Source organism: Dermacentor silvarum, chromosome 8 (genome assembly GCF_013339745.2).
Source record: "Dermacentor silvarum isolate Dsil-2018 chromosome 8, BIME_Dsil_1.4, whole genome shotgun sequence".
Lineage (NCBI taxonomy): Eukaryota > Metazoa > Arthropoda > Arachnida > Ixodida > Ixodidae > Dermacentor > Dermacentor silvarum.
The window spans coordinates 126,665,104-126,685,694 of record NC_051161.1 but is presented as its reverse complement, the minus strand read 5'-3'; the positions used below and the strand labels follow the sequence as shown (position 1 = coordinate 126,685,694).

At 46.8% G+C, this 20,591-nt stretch overlaps 2 protein-coding genes across 5 annotated transcripts in view; one reads left to right on the top strand and one right to left on the bottom strand.

The window, feature by feature from the left end:
• Positions 1–3,490: 3,490 nt before the first annotated feature.
• LOC119461677 (39S ribosomal protein L17, mitochondrial) overlaps positions 3,491–20,591 on the bottom strand; it is a 25,405-nt gene continuing 8,304 nt past the window's right edge. The window contains exons 1-4 of one of the 4 annotated variants that reach the window (XM_037723047.2): positions 17,828–18,048; positions 15,801–15,872; positions 13,826–13,994; positions 3,491–3,731 (exon numbers count right to left, since the gene is read on the bottom strand). In XM_037723047.2, coding sequence (XP_037578975.1) covers positions 3,517–3,731; positions 13,826–13,994; positions 15,801–15,872; positions 17,828–18,019 — 648 coding nt within the window. In that variant the 5' untranslated portion in view covers positions 18,020–18,048 and the 3' untranslated portion in view covers positions 3,491–3,516. Of the gene's footprint in view, positions 3,732–13,825; positions 13,995–15,800; positions 15,873–17,827; positions 18,049–20,591 lie in introns of those variants that run through there. The other 3 variants (XM_049671886.1, XM_049671885.1, XM_037723049.2) reach the window with 3 other exon arrangements.
• Positions 18,199–20,591, top strand: part of LOC119461678 (40S ribosomal protein S23) — a 24,890-nt gene continuing 22,497 nt past the window's right edge. The window contains exon 1 of the mRNA XM_049671887.1: positions 18,199–18,258. Coding sequence (XP_049527844.1) covers positions 18,255–18,258 — 4 coding nt within the window. The 5' untranslated portion in view covers positions 18,199–18,254. The remainder of the gene's footprint in view (positions 18,259–20,591) is intronic.

The window sequence follows — 20,591 nt, the reverse complement described above, 5'->3', positions numbered from 1 at the left end:
TAAGGACCACGCAAAGAGCGATAGAATGAAAAATGTTAGGCGTAACATTAAGAGATGGGAAGAGAGTGGTGTGGATCAGAGAGCAAACAGGTGTAGCCGATGTTCTAGCCGACATTAAGAGGAAGAAATGGTGCTGGGCAGGCCATGTAATGCGCGGGGCAGATAAACGGTGTTCTATTATAGTTACACAATGGATGTCAAGGGAAGGGAAGCGCAGTCAAGGATGGCAGAGAATTAGGTGGGAAACTTGCAGGCATAACTGGGAGTGAGCTAGCTCAAGACAAATGTCATTGGAGATTGCTGGGAGAGGTCTTCATCCTGGCAGTGGACGTAAACATAGACTGCTGCTGCTGCTGCTGATAAGCGTTTTGCTATTAACTTTGTGTGTAGGGCCAGTTTCTAAAAATGCAAACAGAAATTTTTCCGTGAAACGTACCGCCATTCCAGTTAGGTTTTTCATACAGCATTTTTGACTACGCAGAAAGGTGTTATATTTAACAAACAGATTTCAGCTGCACACATTGAGTGCACTTTACAGAGGAGATCTCGTCATTAAAAGTAAGGCCACAGAAGCTTCGAAATAGAATTGCAAGCCAAAAGAACAGGTCCTACACACGAGAATAATGTTTTACCGCACTTATTATAAACGCCTTAGTAACCCAGTCCCGCTGTCTAACGCTTTCGCATATCCCTCTGTGCGCCACCATGGTGTTTAAAGTTATGCAATATGCAATAACATTTGTTGGCAGATTATTTCGCGGTAGCTGCATCTAGTCACGAGTTCACCATCTGGAATAATCTAGATCCCATGAGTCGCAACATGGCTGCCATCACAATTAGGCAGCAGCGTGAGAGGGCGTAATAGGGAATGTAAATCCCGCTTTCACTCTAGGGTGTGTGCATCAACTATGTATGCCCAGCTGTCTTTTACAATTCTCCGCTGTAGGTTGACTTTCCTTTACTGTGCTATCTTTAAAACTGAACACCTTGGACAGAGTAAGTGCGTGTACATCTTTATTTATCTCTGAATGGGTACTGGCACGTTGGAGGGATACTAAAGGAAAATATTAAGTTGAGCTGGAATGAAAGATTAGTTCTGTAAGAACCAATTCTTCATTCGTAGTGAGAACAGAGCTTCCGTAATCGAGAAGTTTGAAGTTTAATATTATGATTTTGACAATACAAGATTGTCATGGCACCGGGGCAAAAGGCGAGAGATATAGAAAGGAACGAAAATAAAAAAATGGTGTGGTGCCACCTACTTTGAGTTTGGTACCCTTCATGTTAGGTCAGCACTGGCTGATTCACAGCAAACGGCAGAGAGAGAGAGAGGTTATGTAGGCATTATGTCAACTCCTCCATTTTGGTGCAGGCAATTCAAATTGATGAGCATCAGCAGGTCTTTCAGTGCAAATTTTCTATCCTACAAAGTCATATAGTATTCCTACACACAAAACGATGATAGATTTCCATAAGAATAAATTTTCGATCTAACTTGGCTTTAGATTTTTCCTTTAGAGTCCGTTTAACAAAACATGCTCAACAGTTACGGCACTATTTCTACGCACTACAGATGAAAAGATTCCATGGGAAAATTCCTTCTATAGTCGCATTCTCAGAATGAAATACCATAATCTGGCTTCAAACAATCTTGCACAACTTTTTAAATTGTCATAAAACTTCTTTGATTTCATTCCTTACTTTTCTATATAGTAGTTCAACAACTGGGCTTGCTGCCAATCCTGCCTATCGATGCTTTCTCGTCATCTGTCACCCTTTTCACAGCTGCTGCACGTGTGACCAACGTAGTATGTACTGGTTATTCTCGTTGCTCACTTTCTACACTGTCAGTCAATGTTTTTCAAAAGTTCGCAACATTTCCTTTGGGGATTTTTCAACGCCATTTCATAAGAATGCAAAAAAGCATTACAGTAAGTTGAGTACTGTTGTAAGATGAGGACGGCCGACTAGGTTGAGCCCACTTTTTGCGAGCCAATTTTCTGGAAATTCCTATCGAAGAGCTCATCATGACTGATGATAGTCAGAATGCTATCTTAGATGCAACATAATCTGCTGTTGCATGATCTGCTTTTGAATATGACAGTGACAAAGTGAAAGCAAACTTAACACTTTAAGAAGCCATCATCGGTATACGGCTCCACATAACTTTTCAATCTTTACATAAAGTTACGAGAACTTTGAAAATTGGTGCTAACCATCTATGCTGTTGTCACCAAGACCCGTTTACTACAGCCTCAATCAATCAATAATGTGCCGAACTACTCAGAGTCTAATCTTAAAATTACTGAACAAAGCTTTTGCTGCCGAGATTTTTAGCCTAAATGAAAGCTTGGCTGCTGAAATTGGATGACACAACCTTGTTTTCAGGCAGAAACTAGTGGAAAATAGTGAATTTATTGCATTTTTCGCGCCCCACATTGCATATAGCACCCCAAAGGTGCTATATGCGTAAGCTCGATATTGAGCAAGGGTCGACTGCGTGTATCGGCGTGTGAATATTGTTGACGCAATGTGCAAATGGCCGCCCTGTTTCTGTGCAGTGTTCAGATACCTAAATGCAAACAATTTCGAAACGACTTCAATGCCTTGTTATAGCCGCGCCTGCTGCTGCTACTGCTGCAAGCCAGAACACATGACGTCATGGCAGTTGGCACGCAGCCCGGCGCTTGCCGGAATAGTGCAGCCATCGTGCGCTCACAATCCACCAAAAATACAATCATCCGTTAAAAAATGTGTGAAACAAACACTGCGTATCGGAACAGTTGTCTCTTCAAAGTCGAATTTCGATACTTCCCTCATTTTTTCATATTTTTGTTCAGGATCCCTTTAAGGACGATGTGGGGCGAATAAAAAGCCGTATAATGAAACGCATTGACTGCTGACCAGGTTTCGGATTGACCCACAGATCAGTGCCTCGTACCGATTATAAATGCAGTACGGAAAAATTGCGGATTATGCAGCGTAGGTGTGTTGATCCTATGCAAGTGTCCTGCTAACAGCATATTTACTGCTGGGGAGCTTAACACCGGAAGCTCCTGTCTAAATACACAGAACGAACGAAATCTCTTTCTCGGCTTCCACTGCGCAAGCTTGATAACATTTGTTGCATTTAAAAGGCTAAAATCTGTCGAATGCAGGGATCAATTTTTATTTAGGAAATAAATTTTTCTACAACAAGTATTGAAGAACTTCCTCAGTGTGAGTACATATGCGATCCTACTTGCACAACTGGTTACACCAACGATTAGGTACAGCAGACTCTGACAGCACCCAGCAGTTGGAGTAGCCACCTCTCCGATGTTGCTGTGCACTGCATTTGACACTGCTTCATCAGCTGTGCCTGGCACAGCAAATGTGTTTAGGTGCTGAGAGGTGTATCTGTTGTCAAGGCAACATTCCGGCACAGACAGCTTCATGGACCTACCTGGATGTGCTTAAGACGAGAGAGCTAATGTACTAAATGTACTAAACAGTTTATTTACATCATAACGCTATCTACTTGGTGGGAGGGGTGCCCCCAAGCGGAGTGGCGGGCCTGGAAGCTGACCTCTGGGTCACTAATGACGTCCCGGGTTCGGGTGGTGCGACAGGTGCAACCTTTTCTGGGAACTGCATCCGGTGTATCTCCTTGCGTGCCTCTGAGAGCAACACATTTGGAAGGAAGTGTGGGTTGGGAGCCACAGTTCCGGGCACCGGAGGGTATGGGTTGCCTGTAAGGGAGCAGAGAGGGGCAGAATGGAGCATGTTTACTGCACATTTTTTTCCTGCTGGACAAGAATATACCAGGTGTTTCATTTTAACTTAAAGGCCAACAGCAACTAAATGTCACTTTGGCTAAATTTGTTATTATAAATAAGTACTATATACTGTCAAACCAATCTTGGCAAAGCCGCAGAGCTGGTAATTGTATAGTTTTGTTAGGAGCCCTCGAAAAGCACCTAAGCGGACTATGTGTGCACCTTGTGGTACCGTTTATGACATAAGTCCTGGCACACTGTGTGCTCGGGCTAGCTCGTGTAGCCACACCTGGAGAACCACGGGGACCAATCGGAGCATGCGGTAGTCTGAGCGTCTCGCAAGGGAAGAGGACTCGTCGCAGCACCCTGGCGACAGATGCGGTAACTACACTACGCAGCACCTCCGAGATTGCCGAGGAGCCGCCCGTTAGGTCCCCTGTCACTGCCAGCAAGCGGTAATGACAGTGCTTTCATCAGTTTCAGTATATAAAATGTCAGATTTTGCATGGAAGCTCCTCTATATCTACATAACCTTAAATTACACTTTTTACACGGTCTGAAATTCTGTTGCAGTTGTCCTTTTCAGGGGTCCTGAACCACCTTATTTTGAAACTCGAAAAACGTCTTGGGACAAGTAAGGTGCCTCCCAGGATACGTCACTGAAACAAATGTTCAATAAAAAAAAATTCACCAACAATTACGATACTCCCTAATGTGAAATTTGAGCACAGCTGTATACGTGTTTTAATTTCGCGATTTACTGGCTGGCGTGGACAACCTCGCTAATCGGGAGGTCGCGAGAAGCAGTGCATGGGCGACGCGTGGGCGCAATTCACAGCAGCCGCAGCAGACAGACCTTTGCTTATGCAGCACTTTGGTTCCATGTATGGTATCGGTGGCGTCATCGGTGAACAGATGACGCGCGCTACTCTGGCGCCATCTCGTAGCCATCGCCGCCACAGAGCAAGTCTTGTTGGCACTACGCTTTTCTTCTCATGCTTTCGCCACACCCTCTTCGCTATCAACGTCAACGTCTGCATATAGGGACTCTGTCTCTTTGTAGTCCCTCTGTTGACGCTTTCACTCCCTTTACATTTCATTATTTCTGCTTGAATGGCGATTTCGAGTGCTGCTTCTGGCACACAACACAGATGTTTGCAGAAGCCAAACACATGAGACACTATGCTGCACTTTACTGCAAGCAAGACGGGCTGCGACGTCACATTGCAGGAGAGCTGCCTTGTAGGTTCTGCAACTAGTATATTGCTGCCTACCCCCTGCCTACCACAGTAAGCATCTGTCATCACTATTCATTAAACTTACAAGGGACTAAAAATTATTTGCCCACCAACAACCTGACCCTCTTCAGACTGTTTATACTCATGCAAGTCATTAAAGGAGCCATTAGACCAAGGAAATCAGTAAAATAGATAGGGCTTGAGGGCACAAGGACACATCACAATGCACGGTGTCTATGGGTCTTACTGCGGAATGAATTCAAAGGTGTTTAAGGATTTCAAAGCAGACAAAACATCATCAAGGACGAGAACAACTTTGTTGGACAGCTTGAAAACAACATATTGACTTCAGCAACAAGTAAAGTTGCTTTATTGCAACTGATCGAAAAAGGCTTAGCAAGTGACCCACCACCACCAACCACAAAGCTGCTAATGATGCCAATGAAAGGACTGCATTGGCTTGACATTTGAACTGTGCCAATTAAGATGCCAGATGTACTGTCACCGTCACACTTGACCCAAACACGAGACCAATTTTGACCTGTGAGGTATATTCTCTCAATAATCTAGCTACATCTATTTGGTGCAGGAATGTCTGCATTTTAACCATTTCCAGCAAGCCTCGTTCACAGATCCACGACATCACAGGAAGTTAGTGCAGGAATCTCAAACTGGCTTCGCCGCCCAGCTTTCATTCCTTGCGTCCTTTCTGGCTTACCAAGGCCCTGTTTGCAATTACACAAGTGCGACCTGCTAATATAGTTGAACCTTACAAGCACTCCTTACTTACAAGCCTTACAAGCCGTAGTGGAAGGCTCCGGATTAATTAACCCCAGGTGGTCAAAATTAATCCGGAGCCCTCCACTACGGCGTGCCTCATAATCAGAACTGGTTTTGGCACGTAAAACCTCAGAAAGAAGAAGAACACTCCTCTTTAGTGTTTGTTTAAAACATTTCAATCCTTCGCTACAAAAGAAACCCGTGTGGGTTTCTCGGAAAGAAAGCTTCGCAGTTGAAAACAAGTTCCTCCTGGTACAGCGAGTGGACCCTGGACCAATGCTTTTCTGGGGGCTCGAAGAACAAGGACACTGAATGTGGCAAATCAGTTTCGCAGTCACTGCTCAGTATCTCTCTATGAAACAGGCCTGCATGCTTATTGTTACGGTAGGCAAGCAGACAATGTCGACGACGGAGAGGAGGACGAAGTGCTGTTCGTGGAAACAGCCTCTCTGTATTCTCAGCTGCTGTTTATCTATCTCCTGTAAATACACCTTGTAAATAGTTTATACCCGTGACATTTTTGGTGAGAGGTGCTGGGTACGAGTCTTCGCCACGGAGCTCCGCAGCAGACGTCTCGCCCAGCCTGGGAACATGCATCAAGCGGCAGGCACCGCGTCTGCAGCTGCATCGCCGACTACGCAGACCCAGTACGTTGCTCTACCTCAGCCGCAAGACCCCGGCAAGTTCAACGGCCTCAATGGTGTTGACATAGAAGAATGGTTGAAGATGTATGAGCGCGTCAGCAAGGTGAGCAGGTGGGATCCGACCATAATGCTGGCCAATGTCATGTTCTACCTCGACGGAACACCGCGAACGTGGTATTACACACACTAGGAAGAGCTCACCAGCTGGGAGTTGTTTAAAGAGAAGCTGTCCGACGTTTTTGGCAATCCAACCAGTCGACAGCTAGCTGCCAAGCAATAACTCGCCACGCGTGCCCGAACTGCCACTGAGTCGTATGTCTCCTACATTCACGACGTCCTCGCCCTCTGTCATAAGATCGACACGTCAATGCCAGAGGCGGACAAGGTTGGGCACATTATCAAGGGCATCGCGGACGACGCATTCAACCTTCTAGTCTTAAGAAACTTATTGACTGTCGACGCCATCATGAAGGAATGCCGCCGTTTCGAGCAGGCAAAGAGCCGCCGTATACATAATCAGTTTACACGGCTTCCAAATACTGCAGCGACCTCTTCTTGCACCGACCCGACCGACCAATCTAGCTTGCCACCACCAAGGGAAATGTGACCCGCATTGTGCGCCGCGAACTCGAAGCAGCGTTTCCTGTCTTGCCTCAACAGACGTCTTTGACCAATACTGCTGAGACAATTTCGCTGATCCAGTCCGTGGTTCGCCAGGAGATCGCTAATATGGGTCTCCCCAGTGCCTGCTCCTTGAGTCGTCCTGACACCGGCCCTGCTCCTATGCCTCGGTCCTATCACAGTCCACCCTACAGTGCCCGTTATCCCTACAGTGCGCGGAATCCATCGGACTGGCGTACACCTGATGACAGGCCGATCTGTTTCTGCTGTGGCTGAATCGGTCACGTTTCCCGTCACTGCCGTAGCCGTTGGCCGTCCCCGCCTCGAAACACATTCTGGAATTCAAGTTCGCCCCGCAGTTCTTCACCCCGTCGCTTCTACGACGCTTCCGACGCCGCTACCTCTCCTCGCCGCTATACTCGCTCGCCCTCGCCTCAACGTCGCCAGCCACGTCCGCCCCAGCTTCACCGCTCGCCCTCGTCGACCTACCCAGGACCATCCCAGCCGGAAAACTAGGCAATGCGGCACCTTGGGGTAGTGCTGCAATGTCGAATTCGCCGCAAAATCCTCCTTTGACGCTGTTTACGAGACATAACCTTCTTGACGTCCACGTTGATGGTACACCCGACACAGCACTCATAGATACCGGAGCGCACATATCGATTATGACCAGCCGCCTTTGCCGCCATTTAAGGAAAGTTGTTACGCCTGCCGTTACTCGGGTCGTACGAATCGCCGACGGCAGCACAGTAGCCGTGATCGGACTGTGTACTGCACGTGTGAGCATTTCCAGCCACCAAACTGTCGTCCTTTTCACTGTGCTTGACCAATGCCCCCATGACCACATACTAGGCCTCGACTTCCTCTCTGCCCATTCAGCGCTCATCGATTGTTCCTCTAGTACTGTGCGTCTTGACCTGCCTCTGCTGGACGATCCTCCGACACCTCGAGAAATTCGCCTAAGACTGACTGATTTTGTTCCCGTTCCACCACAGGCCTTGACATACATTGAAATGGCGCCATCTACGCCAGTTCCCGATGGTGATTACATCTCCGCTCCTATAACTGCCATCGTTCTCAGCCACAACGTTACTGTCCCGCACACAATACTGAGAGTCACAGACAATCGCACGTATCTCCCTGTGGTGAATATCGGGCTCACAAAGCAAATTCTGCCTAAAGATATCACCCTGGCTACGATCACTGCTTTAGCAGTTCACTGCGCTGAGACTTTTGCCGTCGACGCATCCTGTGAATCTTTCCAGTCTGCCACTTGTACTGACCACGAAATTAGGAAAATGATGGCCCCGAATCTCACACCTGTGGAGGCTGACCAGCTCTGCAGTTTATTGGTTTCGTACAAGGACATATTCGACCTGAACAACCGTCCCTTAGGCCAGACGTCACTTGTCAAACATCGTATACATACAGGCGATAATCCTCCCATCCATCGGCGCCCCTACCGAGTTTCAGCTTCGGAGCGCCAAGTCATCAAAACGGAAGTAGACAGGATGCTCGCGAAAGACATCATTGAGCCGTCGTCAAGTCCCTGGGCGTCACCTGTTGTGCTGGTCAAAAAGAAGGACGGCACATGGCGATTCTGCGTCGACTACCGGCACCTCAACCGCATCACGAAGGAGGACGTCTACCCACTACCTCGTATAGATGACGCCCTTGATTGCCTATACGGGGCACAGTATTTTTCATCCATCGACCTACGGTCCGCATATTGGCAAATCGCTGTGGATGATCTCGATCGTGAAAAGACCGCCTTTATAACGCCTGATGGTCTTTACCACTTCAAGGTTATGCCTTTTGGGCTATGCAACGCTGCGGCCACCTTTGAGCGCATGATGGACTCATTACTCCAAGGATTTAAGTGGTCGACTTGTCTCTGCTACCTAGATGATGTTATTGTGTTCTCGCCGACATTCAGCACACACCTTGAGCGCCTTTCAGCTGTACTTGCTGTTTTTCGCAAGGCCGGTCTACAGCTCAACTCGAAGAAATGTAACTTCGGCCACCGTGAAATTACAGTCCTTGGACATGTCGTCAATGCGTCTGGCATCCGACCGTACCCGGAGAAAATTCGCGCCGTGAAAGAGTTTCCTGTCCCACAGTCTGCAAAAGATGTCCGAAGTTTCGTGGGCCTTTGCTCTTACTTCCGCTGCTTTGTTAAAGGTTTTGCCACCATAGCACGCCCTCTGACAGATCTTCTGAAGAAAAGTGTGCCGTTTTCATGGGGAGACTCTGAGGCCGCCGCCTTTTCACGCCTTACCACCATACTCACCACCCCGCCGATTCTAGGACACTTCGACACGTCAGCCCCTACAGAGGTGCGCACCGATGCCAGTGGCCACGGCATCGGTGCCGTCTTGGCACAAGTTCAGCACGGCCGTGAACGTGTTATTGCGTACGCTAGCCGTCTTTTGTCACCTGCGGAGCGGAATTACTCTATTACCGAGCGTGAATGTTTGGCACTTGTGTGGGCAGTAGCGAAATTCCGCCCCTATTTATACGGCAGGCACTTTTCTATTGTAACGGACCACCACGCCCTCTGTTGGTTTTCGTCCTTAAAAGATCCCACAGGGAGGCTCGGACGATGGGCTTTGCGGCTACAGGAGTATTCCTATTCTGTAGTGTATAGGTCTGGCCGCCTACACAATGATGGTGACTGCTTGTCCCGTTACCCTGTCCACACGCCCGCCAACGCCGTCACGGATGCTTCCGCAAGTGTTCTTTCCATTTCCCAGCTTTTGGGCATGGCCCACGAGCAACGCCTTGACGCTACCTTGAGGACCCTCATTGACCGAATGGAATCTGCTCCCACTGATCCATCGCTACGGTAGTTCGTCCTCAAGGACGGGATATTGTACCGCCGCAATTTTCACCCTGATGGTCCTCCCCTTCTATTTGTCGTTCCCCAACACCTCCGCTTAACCGTGCTTCAGGAGCTTCATGATGCACCTACTGCCGGACACCTAGGGGTTGCTCGCACTTACGACCGCGTGCGCCGCCGCTTCTATTGGCCCGGCCTCGCACGCTCCGTACGGCGATACGTAGCTGCTTGCAAGCCCTGCCAACATCGGAAAAAACCAGCAATGCCTCCTGCCGGGTACTTACAGCCGATCGCCATTCCAACTAAGCCATTCTTCCGCGTGGGTTTGGATCTCCTTGGCCCTTTCCCCGAGTCCAGTTCTGGCAACAGGCGGATCGCTGTGGCTACTGATTACGCGACGCGCTACGCCATCACTCGGGCGCTTCCCGCGAGCTGCGCGACTGACGTCGCCGATTTCCTACTCCGGGATATCATTTTAGTTCATGGCGCCCCGCGACAGCTCCTTACCGACCGTGGCCGCACTTTTCTCTCCCAAGTCATCGCCGATATCCTACAATCCTGTTCTACCAAGCACAAGCCCACCACCTCCTATCATCCCCAGACCAACGGCCTTACTGAGCGGCTTAATCGGACCATCACTGACATGCTATCGAAATACGTTTCACCCGACCACAAGGACTGGGATATTGCGCTACCCTATGTCACGTTCGCCTATAATTCGTCACTGCCACGATACTGCTGGGTATTCCCCCTTTTACTTGCTCTTCGGTCGTGACCCTGTATTACCATTGGATCCTTCGCTCCCCTTGGTACGGAATTCCCGGACTGAGTATGCCCGCGACGCCATCGCCCACGCTGACCATGCGCGCCAGCTTGCCCGTACTCGTTTGTTGGCATCGCAGGAAACTCAAAAGCACGCTTACAATTGCCGCCATCGTGAGACATACTTTTCACCAGGCTCTCTGGTACTACTTTGGTCCCCTTGCCGACGAGTGGGGCTCTCCGAGAAACTCCTTCCGTGCTACAAAGGTCCTTACCGCGTTCTACGTCAAGTGACCAATGTCACCTATGAGATCATCCCAGTGACATCCGTCGGGCCACCCGGTTCCACATCACCTGACGTCGTACACGTCTCTCGGCTTAAGCCCATTTATGCCCTTACCGATGGCCCCATCTGAAGCACCGGGACAGTGCTTTTTCTGCCGGGGGTTGTGTTACGGTAGGCAAGCAGACAATGTCGACGACGGAGAGGAGGACGAAGTGCTGTTCGTGGAAACAGCCTCTCTGTATTCTCAGCTGCTGTTTATGTATCTCCTGGAAATACACCTTGTAAATAGTTTATACCCGTGACATTTTATTTATCTTCATTATGATGTTATGCCGCGCGGAAAAACAAAGGATAGAAAAAAAAAGAAAAGAAAGAAGCCTGCAAGGTGGAGGAAAGTTGACGGAAGGTGATATTGTTGCCCACCCGACTTGTCGCACGAACATTTAGCCCACACTTTCCCATTTCATGAAGCTTTCTCCAACTTGTGGGCTTCCGCCAGAACTGGGCCGGGATAACGTAAAACTTTTCCAATCTGTTTTTATTCTAAACCCACAATTAGCCCTCCGTGATAAATCAAAATGGCTTGGGGTCCTGCCCCTGATTTGCCATTTCATTTCTCTGTGCGTTTCTTTGGCTTCGATAACTGGCATCCCCTTAACCAACTTTAAAAGTATAATAAAGAGAAACACGAATCAGTATATGCTGATAAAGCATTTTTTTCGAAAATTACGTTGTGTTAATTTTGGGATAGGAGCTTGATTACTAGAAGAGACAAAGAAGTCCAAGCTTCCATCTTTTAAATTTCATTTAGGCACCTCAGCGATGGTAGTACGAGTGAGTGTGACATCACGGCTTTTAAAGGGGCCCTGAAACACTTTTTGAATTGAATATAGTAAGAAAACTCTGCCGAAGAGAGAGAGAAGGCTTTTTATTGAAACTCGTAGAACTCTGCCGGCATGTGTAAAGCCGCCTACATGCTACTCTGCATGTAGGCGACATTACACATGCCAATCTGTTAACGAGGCTCTCGTGAACATGTAAGCCAAATATATTATTGCACTGTGTGCAGCAGGGAGTTTACAATCTCATGTCAAATGCAGTCAAAGATTGTTTGCTCGATTCCATAATGTTGTCATGCAGCGTCACCGCAAGCAGCTGGACCCACAACACCTAATGGCTGATTTCGTGATTGCCAGAGCATTCAAAATAATAAAATTATAGCTCATGTGAGTTGAATAAATGAAAAAAATATGTGTCTCAGATTTCAAAAAGAAATGCCGGTCCACATAAGAAAGGTGCGCGTTTCTGCACCTGGCCACTGAGATGAAAAGCGTAGTGTAGATACCGCGGCCGGCACGAGCCAACTCGCCGCCAACGTTCAACTTTCCGGGTGGGGCCAATTGGGCTTTGCTCCCATGCCGTACCCCCTGTGTAGCTTCTAGCGCGCTGGCGGAAATTTAAGGAGAGAGAAAGCCACTCGTCGGTCCTATAACTACGTCTAACTTTGCTTGTGCCAGAAGGATTTGAAACATTTCTGCGGCAGAAGATTTGTGAGGCAATGTACCATATTTTCGCACGTATAACCCACCCCTGCATATAATCCGCATCCCCCCTTGGGTCCACTGAAAAAAAAGAAGAAAATAATACTCGCGTATTGCCCGCACATTTGATACAGGAAAGGCTGCACCACAACTACTATTCAAGCAAAATGGCACACATGAGAGAGATCGTAAGAGCACTTCTCCGACTTCCCGCGCGGCGTCACCACCTACCATTCTAGTATAACCGCAGAATGCAACAATTAATATACAGCAAAAGGTAGAAATTTGAAAAATTTTACATTAAAATAATTTAAACATCTAAACAGTAGACTAGAGTATGGTGGTAAAAGCTACCGCCCCATTTCAATGAAAATTCCACTGAAAGCCATCACCATCATCATCGTATGGGGCGGAGTTTTTTAGTTTTGGCATTAATGCTACTCCCTCTTGAATTATGCTTTTTTGTGCGGAAAATTCTAGCTGACTTGCCCAATATTTTTTCTCACGTTATATTATTGGGCTGTGTGTGCAAAACACGCAGTATCAGCAAGATAAGAGAGGCTTAGTCACTATTACGGCAGTAAGGGCTTCACGGCACAATGGGCATTGCCATGAAGCTGCACTAAAGAAAAAACCTTGCGTATATAATCCGCATCTCTACTTTGCCATAGAAATATTCGCATTCCTGGCGCGGGTTATGCACGCAAAAATTCGGTAATTTAATAGGTATGTCATTCTATCATTAGTCAGAAAAGTGTTTTCTGTTATTAGGGCTTGAGCCGTTGTGGTGTAGTAAATGCTCTGGGCCAAGATTCAGTAATAATTCTATGCCAATGCCATTCCTTTTCGCACTTGGTCAGTGATCAGAGCGGTGCTCCACCCACGTTATCAATGGGATCAGCCGGCAGTGAACGGTGGATGATAACAGTGGCATCCAATCAAGCTTCTAGAAGGAATCAAGAGGAAGGAATCGCTACAAAATCCTGGCCTGGGAAACTTGCCAACTTCAGTTTGTGGCTCCTTCAGAATACAGTGCAGTCAATTTTTACCGATTAAAAATGAACTAGGCCTGAGCAGATCTCATACAAATCCGTAATGTCACGGCAAGTTGGTGTGGGAATGTTGTGGAGCCGGCTGTCTTTCGTTTCTGTGCCTTTTCTGATTTGTGCGGCCTTCTCTCACAGCAGGAGTGGCTTTCTTAAAATTGAAGGAGCGCGTTTTACTGACACAACCCAACTTGTCTTTAGTGTCCCTTTAATGAGCGCCTAGTGTCGTCCTCCGTTCTTTGTGGATGAGCTTACTCAGCTCGGCAACTCTGAGGTGGCCACAACATTGCCTAGACGGTGTGCACGTTACCTTTGAGCTCCAGGGCGACCCAGTTGTACTTGTAGTAGGGTCCCGACTGCATGCTGTTGAACTTGTCATTGAAGGGCGTGGGCAGTATGTGCAAGCGTGTGTACGCGCCCTCGTAGGTGGCAAAGCGAGGCGCCAGCACCTTGAACAGCTTGTGCACCAGCTGCTTCTCCTGCACACATACCACACAGATAATGGAAAAAAATGCAGTGAATGAACAAAACATACAGGGTTTTCTTTTTAGTTCTTCATAACACGGGTATGAGCATAGTGCAAGCAATATTTTTTGCAAGGCAGATCACACTCTGCGACACCTTTCATGGAATAACTACTTTTTGTATTACAACGATGACGTGTCGACTTGAGGTTTCGTCAAACTATAAGTTGCTTGTGCTGCCTGCCTGCAATGCACTAGATTTTGGTCACGAGCACAAGTTTTGCGCTGTGCACATTTGGACAGCACGTATAGGCTCAGATCTGCGCTGCTTTCCATGTATAATTGCAGTACATCACATTTTGCAACACAAAAGTACGCTACAGTAGTGTTAGTGTAAAGTTTTCAATTTATTTCATCCCCAAATTTAGGAGGAAGCCGAGGGCTCAGTAAAAAGTGGACCTATCCACTTTCTTTTGTTATATATGCAACCGGTTTAAGTCAGTTCATGTGGTCGTTGCATCACCCTAGAATCAATAATTAAAATGGGAAAGAAGTTGTGCAGCATAAATACAATGTAGTTTATCTTTTTCTCGTCCAGGGATTCCATTTTGCCCACAAAGTGCCACAGACTAGTGGCTTTCCTTTTATCATATTCGGGTACACTCTGCACTACTACTAGGCTTCCGTGCTCTGGCTGCCCACAGCTGGGTAACGTAAGGAGAATGCCTCGTCGAGGGCGGCGCTGCAGCCTCCCAGTTTTACAGTATTATGTAGCTGAAATTCGTCGTGTCACATTTCCGTGGGTAATTGCATTTTTACAGATCCGAAAGATAATATGGCTTATACAGAGAGCTCACTTCAATTTTCCAATTACGATGAGCATGCTGAAATTAAATGTCTAAAAGGTAAATAGTGGATGTTTGTTAATTAGTGGCTAATCACCTAGCATCACCTGTCAATGAATGGTTGCCACCGCTGATGGCATGTTTCCGAAGGAACTGTCCGTTTATTTCAAAACAGATATTTTTAAATATTGCTGAAGTCTTCATAGAAATACCCGATATTCTGTTTACAGTGGCTGACGCAATAACTATTTACAGCCACTTTATTTTTCATTTTTCTATTTAGCACCTGGAAAGTTCTCCTGGAAAAATTTATCGGCATAATTATCGCACCCCTTAATTTTGCACCAATTTATCACGAAAAAGAGTGCAAGCATTATGCCAGTAAACAAGGCAGACTTACAATACGGTCTATGCATTTATCATGGACCTCAACATACACGATACAGAAGACATTAACGCCTACTACTACACTCATTGCGGTCTCCGATTGTCTCTTGTCATCTTCAGTATGATGAAATTATTTTCTGAAAAGCTCAAATTATTCTACTCAACATGGTCTATGCCATCTTTTTCCTAGAAATCTGCACACTAGGCACAGATCAAATTAGCTAGAGTTACCTCATTCATTGTGGTCTATGCACCTTTATTATTTCTACACACATGGTACAGACCACATTATTTTAAATTATTCCATTTAATGTACCATGCTCATGTTTCTTTCAACATACACAAGCACAAAAAATAATAAAAAAAAATAAAGTATCTCCGCACAAATGGCTAGAGACCACAAAAGCTTGTATCATCACACCCAACGAGACCTACGCATCTTTCTCATGGATGTCAGACGATAAATAGGTTGCAAAGCCTGCAGTGGACAGCACTTCGACACTACTATTGGAGCAAGTTGCTCACCGACCCATTTTTAATGCTACCTGCAGCACAGACAAGAGTGAACAGAACAAATGTTGATACCTACTTTTATCCAGTAGTCTGCAAGTTCCATGGTCCTGGTGTGGCAGTCGCCATATCGAATTGCTTCTGAAATCAGCTGGATAACAAGATCTCAACATCAGCACCAACCATGTTAGAAACATAATGGAAATGCTTCATCAGCTGTTTTAGCACCGTGGCTTGTTTTATTGCATAACAAAACAGTATAAAGCTACACTTAGCAGAACCAGTTTTCTGCCTGGTGTTCCCTATTGCTCGAACGGTTTCCCGTGAAATGTTTTTTTCTTTTCACTGATTATGCTTATTCTCAAGGTTTTTTGTACACTTGAACAGAACATCAACAATTTTTTAAAACATTTATATGCCTCACCCTTAAAGGGTTAAATTGTAAAACAAAATACATCTGGCATGCTTAACCACATCTACAGCATGAAATTTAAAAAGGTATATAAAAAATTCAGAGCCCTTCCCCTGTCGAGGAAATGAGGGTAAGCAAAGCTTGTGGCAAGACGATGCTGTTGCAGGCGTTCCGCTTCGTTTGCCTTAAACTCAGGGTCGGCGGCTCTTCGCTGACGTTTGGCCTCAACATCGCGCTCCCGCAACTCGGGGTCCGCAGCTCTTCGCTGAAATTTCGCCTGGTGCTTTGGAAGCCCTCACGCTAAAATCAGACAAGCTTCGCTTACCCCCATTTTCTCGACAGGGGAATGGCTGGTGATTTTGTCTCCTTGGGTCCCACGTGCGACAAGGGTAGTTCAAGGGTGCGTTAGAGGTCCCCGAGCCCACAGGGGTATGTGCCATTGAGCTTGGGCCCTTTCTGCACAATCACCAGGATCGACCCACATTTAGCTTGGACCCTTCCTGCACATCACCAGGATCGGCCCACTTTTCAGTGTGACGCCACCACCGTCGAAACTTGTGAGCCCTATAAAGCTTCGTTTAAAAAGAGCGAGGGGGGGGGGGGGGGTATAAGATCACAATTTTCAGTAGCTACAGATTAAAGAGCAAACAGCTGCCAGTATCTCTTAACTGTTACTGCCTTGCATGATGTGAAGCAGAGTGTGCTGTACTGTATACCTTTACTATCAGTAAATACAAAGGTGAAAGTGTAGTGCGAGTACTTTCAAGGCACAGGCAGACAGGATTGGTGCCAAGTACGGCAAGGTCAGGTGTTTACTGTAAATTACTTTCAAAGGTTTTGTAATATCGCTATGTGCTGATGCTACACAGGTGGATGTGCACTAATATCTATTTTTCCCTACATAAATCACCAGAGAGCGGACAGAAAAGACTTAACACTTCTGTAAGATTTTTTACACTTTTTTCACACCTGATCCACTCTCCTGTCATTTCGGAAACTATGCCTCCATCACTGCTAGCAATGTTCATTGCAGAAAAGAATTGACATTTTGATCATGATTTTCGTTGTTCTAAAGTCACTTAAATACTACTGCCACAGTGTGTCCTCGCTGCAGTTTCATTTGCTTATGTTACAATCACTGTAAACCATGGCAAACTACGCATGACACGCTAAGCTCAGTTAGAAACACCGAGGGAATACTAGAGCTGAAGTGTTTGCCCAATATTTTGCGCACTGGCTTCATGCGAGCTGGAGCGTGCAAACAGCTTTCAGGACATGCGCGTCCAGAAATGTGATAATGCGTAAACACACACACAAAAAGACCCCCCAGTGTGTCTTTTTCAGTGATTGAAACATGAAGTAGGAACTACGGTAGGAGAGGAAGTTGTGACTTCTCCGTCGAATCATAAAAGCTCTACTTGCACCCCATTGCTGACATCACACCGGGTAAATGTTTACTATCGCGAACGATTAAATACTAAGCGCGATTTAGGAAGCAGCGAACGGAGGAACAGCGGTGAAACGCTGTTGCCGTTTCTTGCGGTCTCTCGGTCAGTGAGGTCACTACCCTCACTAATCAAGGCACATCAGTGTGATCAAGAACACTCTTCCACAGGCAAGCGTGAGATGGTGGCAGTCAGACGTAGCGGTGTAGTGGTTTCCTTTCGAGATCAACGAGTTTATTGCGTCCTCACCCGCTCGGCATATCCTCGCACTTCGTCCGCCCGGGGGTGGTTCAGCTCAATCCGTTCGTGCTTGAACAGAGCCGTCAGCGTCTCCCTAATTTTTTCTACGCGGCCAAGCGCTCCTTTCGGTGTGCTCAGTTTACGGTATCTGTGCTTAACGCCGTGCTTTAGCGCTGGAATCAGCCGTGTTGCGTCCGCCATGCTCGCTGTTTCAGAGCACAGGCGGCGGCCATTCAAGACCCGCAGAACAATATATAAAACTATGCTTCATTAACAAAATAAAGGAGAACTATGTAAAATTATAAAACTATTTTATTTTAACAACTGTATAACTTTTTGTAATTAAATAATTTGATTTGATTGTTTAATTTTTAGCTCAGGAATTGTCCACTGCGAGCCGTCCTTTCGTTATTCGTCGCGTAAGCCTCACACAGACATGGGTAAGCGCTCGCAATATTTTTAACATTCTGCTTGTAATAATTGCTTAATATCCGCGGATTGTGCCTGAAAAGAAAGAGTTATGCTCGGTGTTTCTCATTTTACGAGAAACAAGGCCGGCCGAAGTGCACTGAAGTCGACGGAGCTCGTTTACGGCATGCCATCATGCGGCGAGCGGACATGGCGGAACATGTTACACGTGCAGCGTTGAGAACGCTGCTGCGATTGACAGCCGGCAGTGATTCACGCATTCCTACGTGATTAAAACAAACCGTTTGATTTGATGAACGAAACGTATTATCGTGGCGGACAGTTACTGGCACCGATCCTGACGTATTGCCACTTTAGTGTTACCGAGGCCGGCTTCGATTCGTGGTAGACCGTAGAATTGCGTCCTGTATTAAAAGATCAAAGTGACTTTTGTACTGCGGTGTAATGAGCGTGCTGACGCGACTCTTAGCCAGTTCGATTGTAGAATCCGTGCTGCTTGTGTTATAGCCCGTGGGTGCTCATTGTTGCTGTGTGCTTGTCCAGGCAAGCCTCGTGGATTGCGAACGGCGCGCAAGCACCGCAGCCATCGCCGTGACCAGCGGTGGCACGATAAGGACTACAAGAAGGCCCATCTGGGTACCCGCTGGAAGGCTAACCCTTTCGGAGGTGCCTCGCACGCTAAGGGCATTGTGCTCGAAAAAGTGTAAGTCCCTCCCTTTGAGCCCTGCGGCGGCGTTCTAGAAGCACGCAGTTGTGGATGTGCATGTTTGAGTACGTCATGTAGGCTGCCTTATATGAGCTACGCGAATGCGTGACTGAAATGAATAGCCCATTTCAGCGCAGCATAGATCAGTTCAGGCATCCAATCATCGGACGCTGTGTAACATACATTTTCAGGCCTGCCGTGTAGTCTGGGCTGAAGTTGTACGTCGCCATTAGTGAGTTGCAGAAATTAAGGACGTTTTGGCTCGAAGCCGCACTTCAACATTAATTGGAATAAATACGGGACCAAGGCAGGTTGCATTATCTGCTGGGCATTCAAAATAGACATGGGGGGGGGGGGCTACTAATGAACAAATAAATATGCATTGACAAGTTTAAGCTGCCTTCAAGAATGGTGAAATGTAAAAATAAACATGATGTTGTGGTCAGGTTGAATTTGTTGCTTTATTTTGCAATGTTGCAACCTACCATCGCAACTTCGGCCATTGCATGCCAGATCAGAAGCCCAGAAGCACAAAATCGCACCTGCAAGCCGTTTCAATGCCGACGTACTGAAGTTTGCCAAATACAAACTCCTAGCAGGTGTATTGTGCAATTGACTTCGTTAATTCAACCCTGATAGGACTTGTGAAATTGATAGTTGTCTGGTGGACCAAATTAAACAAGATGCAGAAAAACACCGCATCACTGATTCATTTGCCAGTGGATCTGTTCGATTCGCCTGCACCACATGAACTAGTTCACTAGGTTCTGCGTTTAGTGGCGCAGCAATGGCGCCCTCTGAACCATGCAGTTTGTTTCAAAAGGTGCAGTCCTGGTTCGCAATTTTGCTGCGCCCTCTGTACTGTTGGTGTCCGCGTGGTACACAAGTGCAGGTGCGAAGCAGCACCACAGCGTATTGGTGAAAGTGCCACTGAAACCCTACTTATGTGCTTTTGCTGTGTATATGCAAGCGTGGGATGTATTTACGCCTCGGAAGCTGATCATAATCAAACTCACGCACTCGGTGTACATTAGTTAGTCACAACATAACGTCTGCACCCGTGGATGCACCTCGGCATTCTTTTCGACTGTCGCATTGTGCCTGATGCACAAATCGGGTTGCATACTTTCTGAACTGCTCGTACACCGCCATGAACTGGCTCCAGACAGTGGTGCAGGCTAATCGGACCTTGCAACTACCCGATTCTAACATGGCTCCAAATTACACGCGCCTGCTTTCTGTGTGTCAAACCAGAAAACTAAATACTACTAAATAAATGACATTAAAACTCCTAAACAAAGTAGAAATCAAATGTGCATGTGATATGGCAAAAAAAAACAGGCAAGGGTTCATTATGTGTTGCTCCATAGAGGCTGGTTTCCTGAAGTCAGCTTGCCTCATGCTTTGTTAAAGTCAGCTTTGCTGCCATAAAGCCTTGTTATGCAGTAAAGCATGCGAACATGATTTTGGTTTCGTACCTGATTGCATTGTGCAGGCAATTTGGGGGGAAAGCCGCCATGCATAGCGGTCAGGTGCATGCATGCAGACTGGTAAAGTTTGAATTATCTGCCAAAGGCCAATTTTAGGATCGAAATAACGAACGATCGGGCCCATAAAAAGGCATAGGCGCCGGCCCGA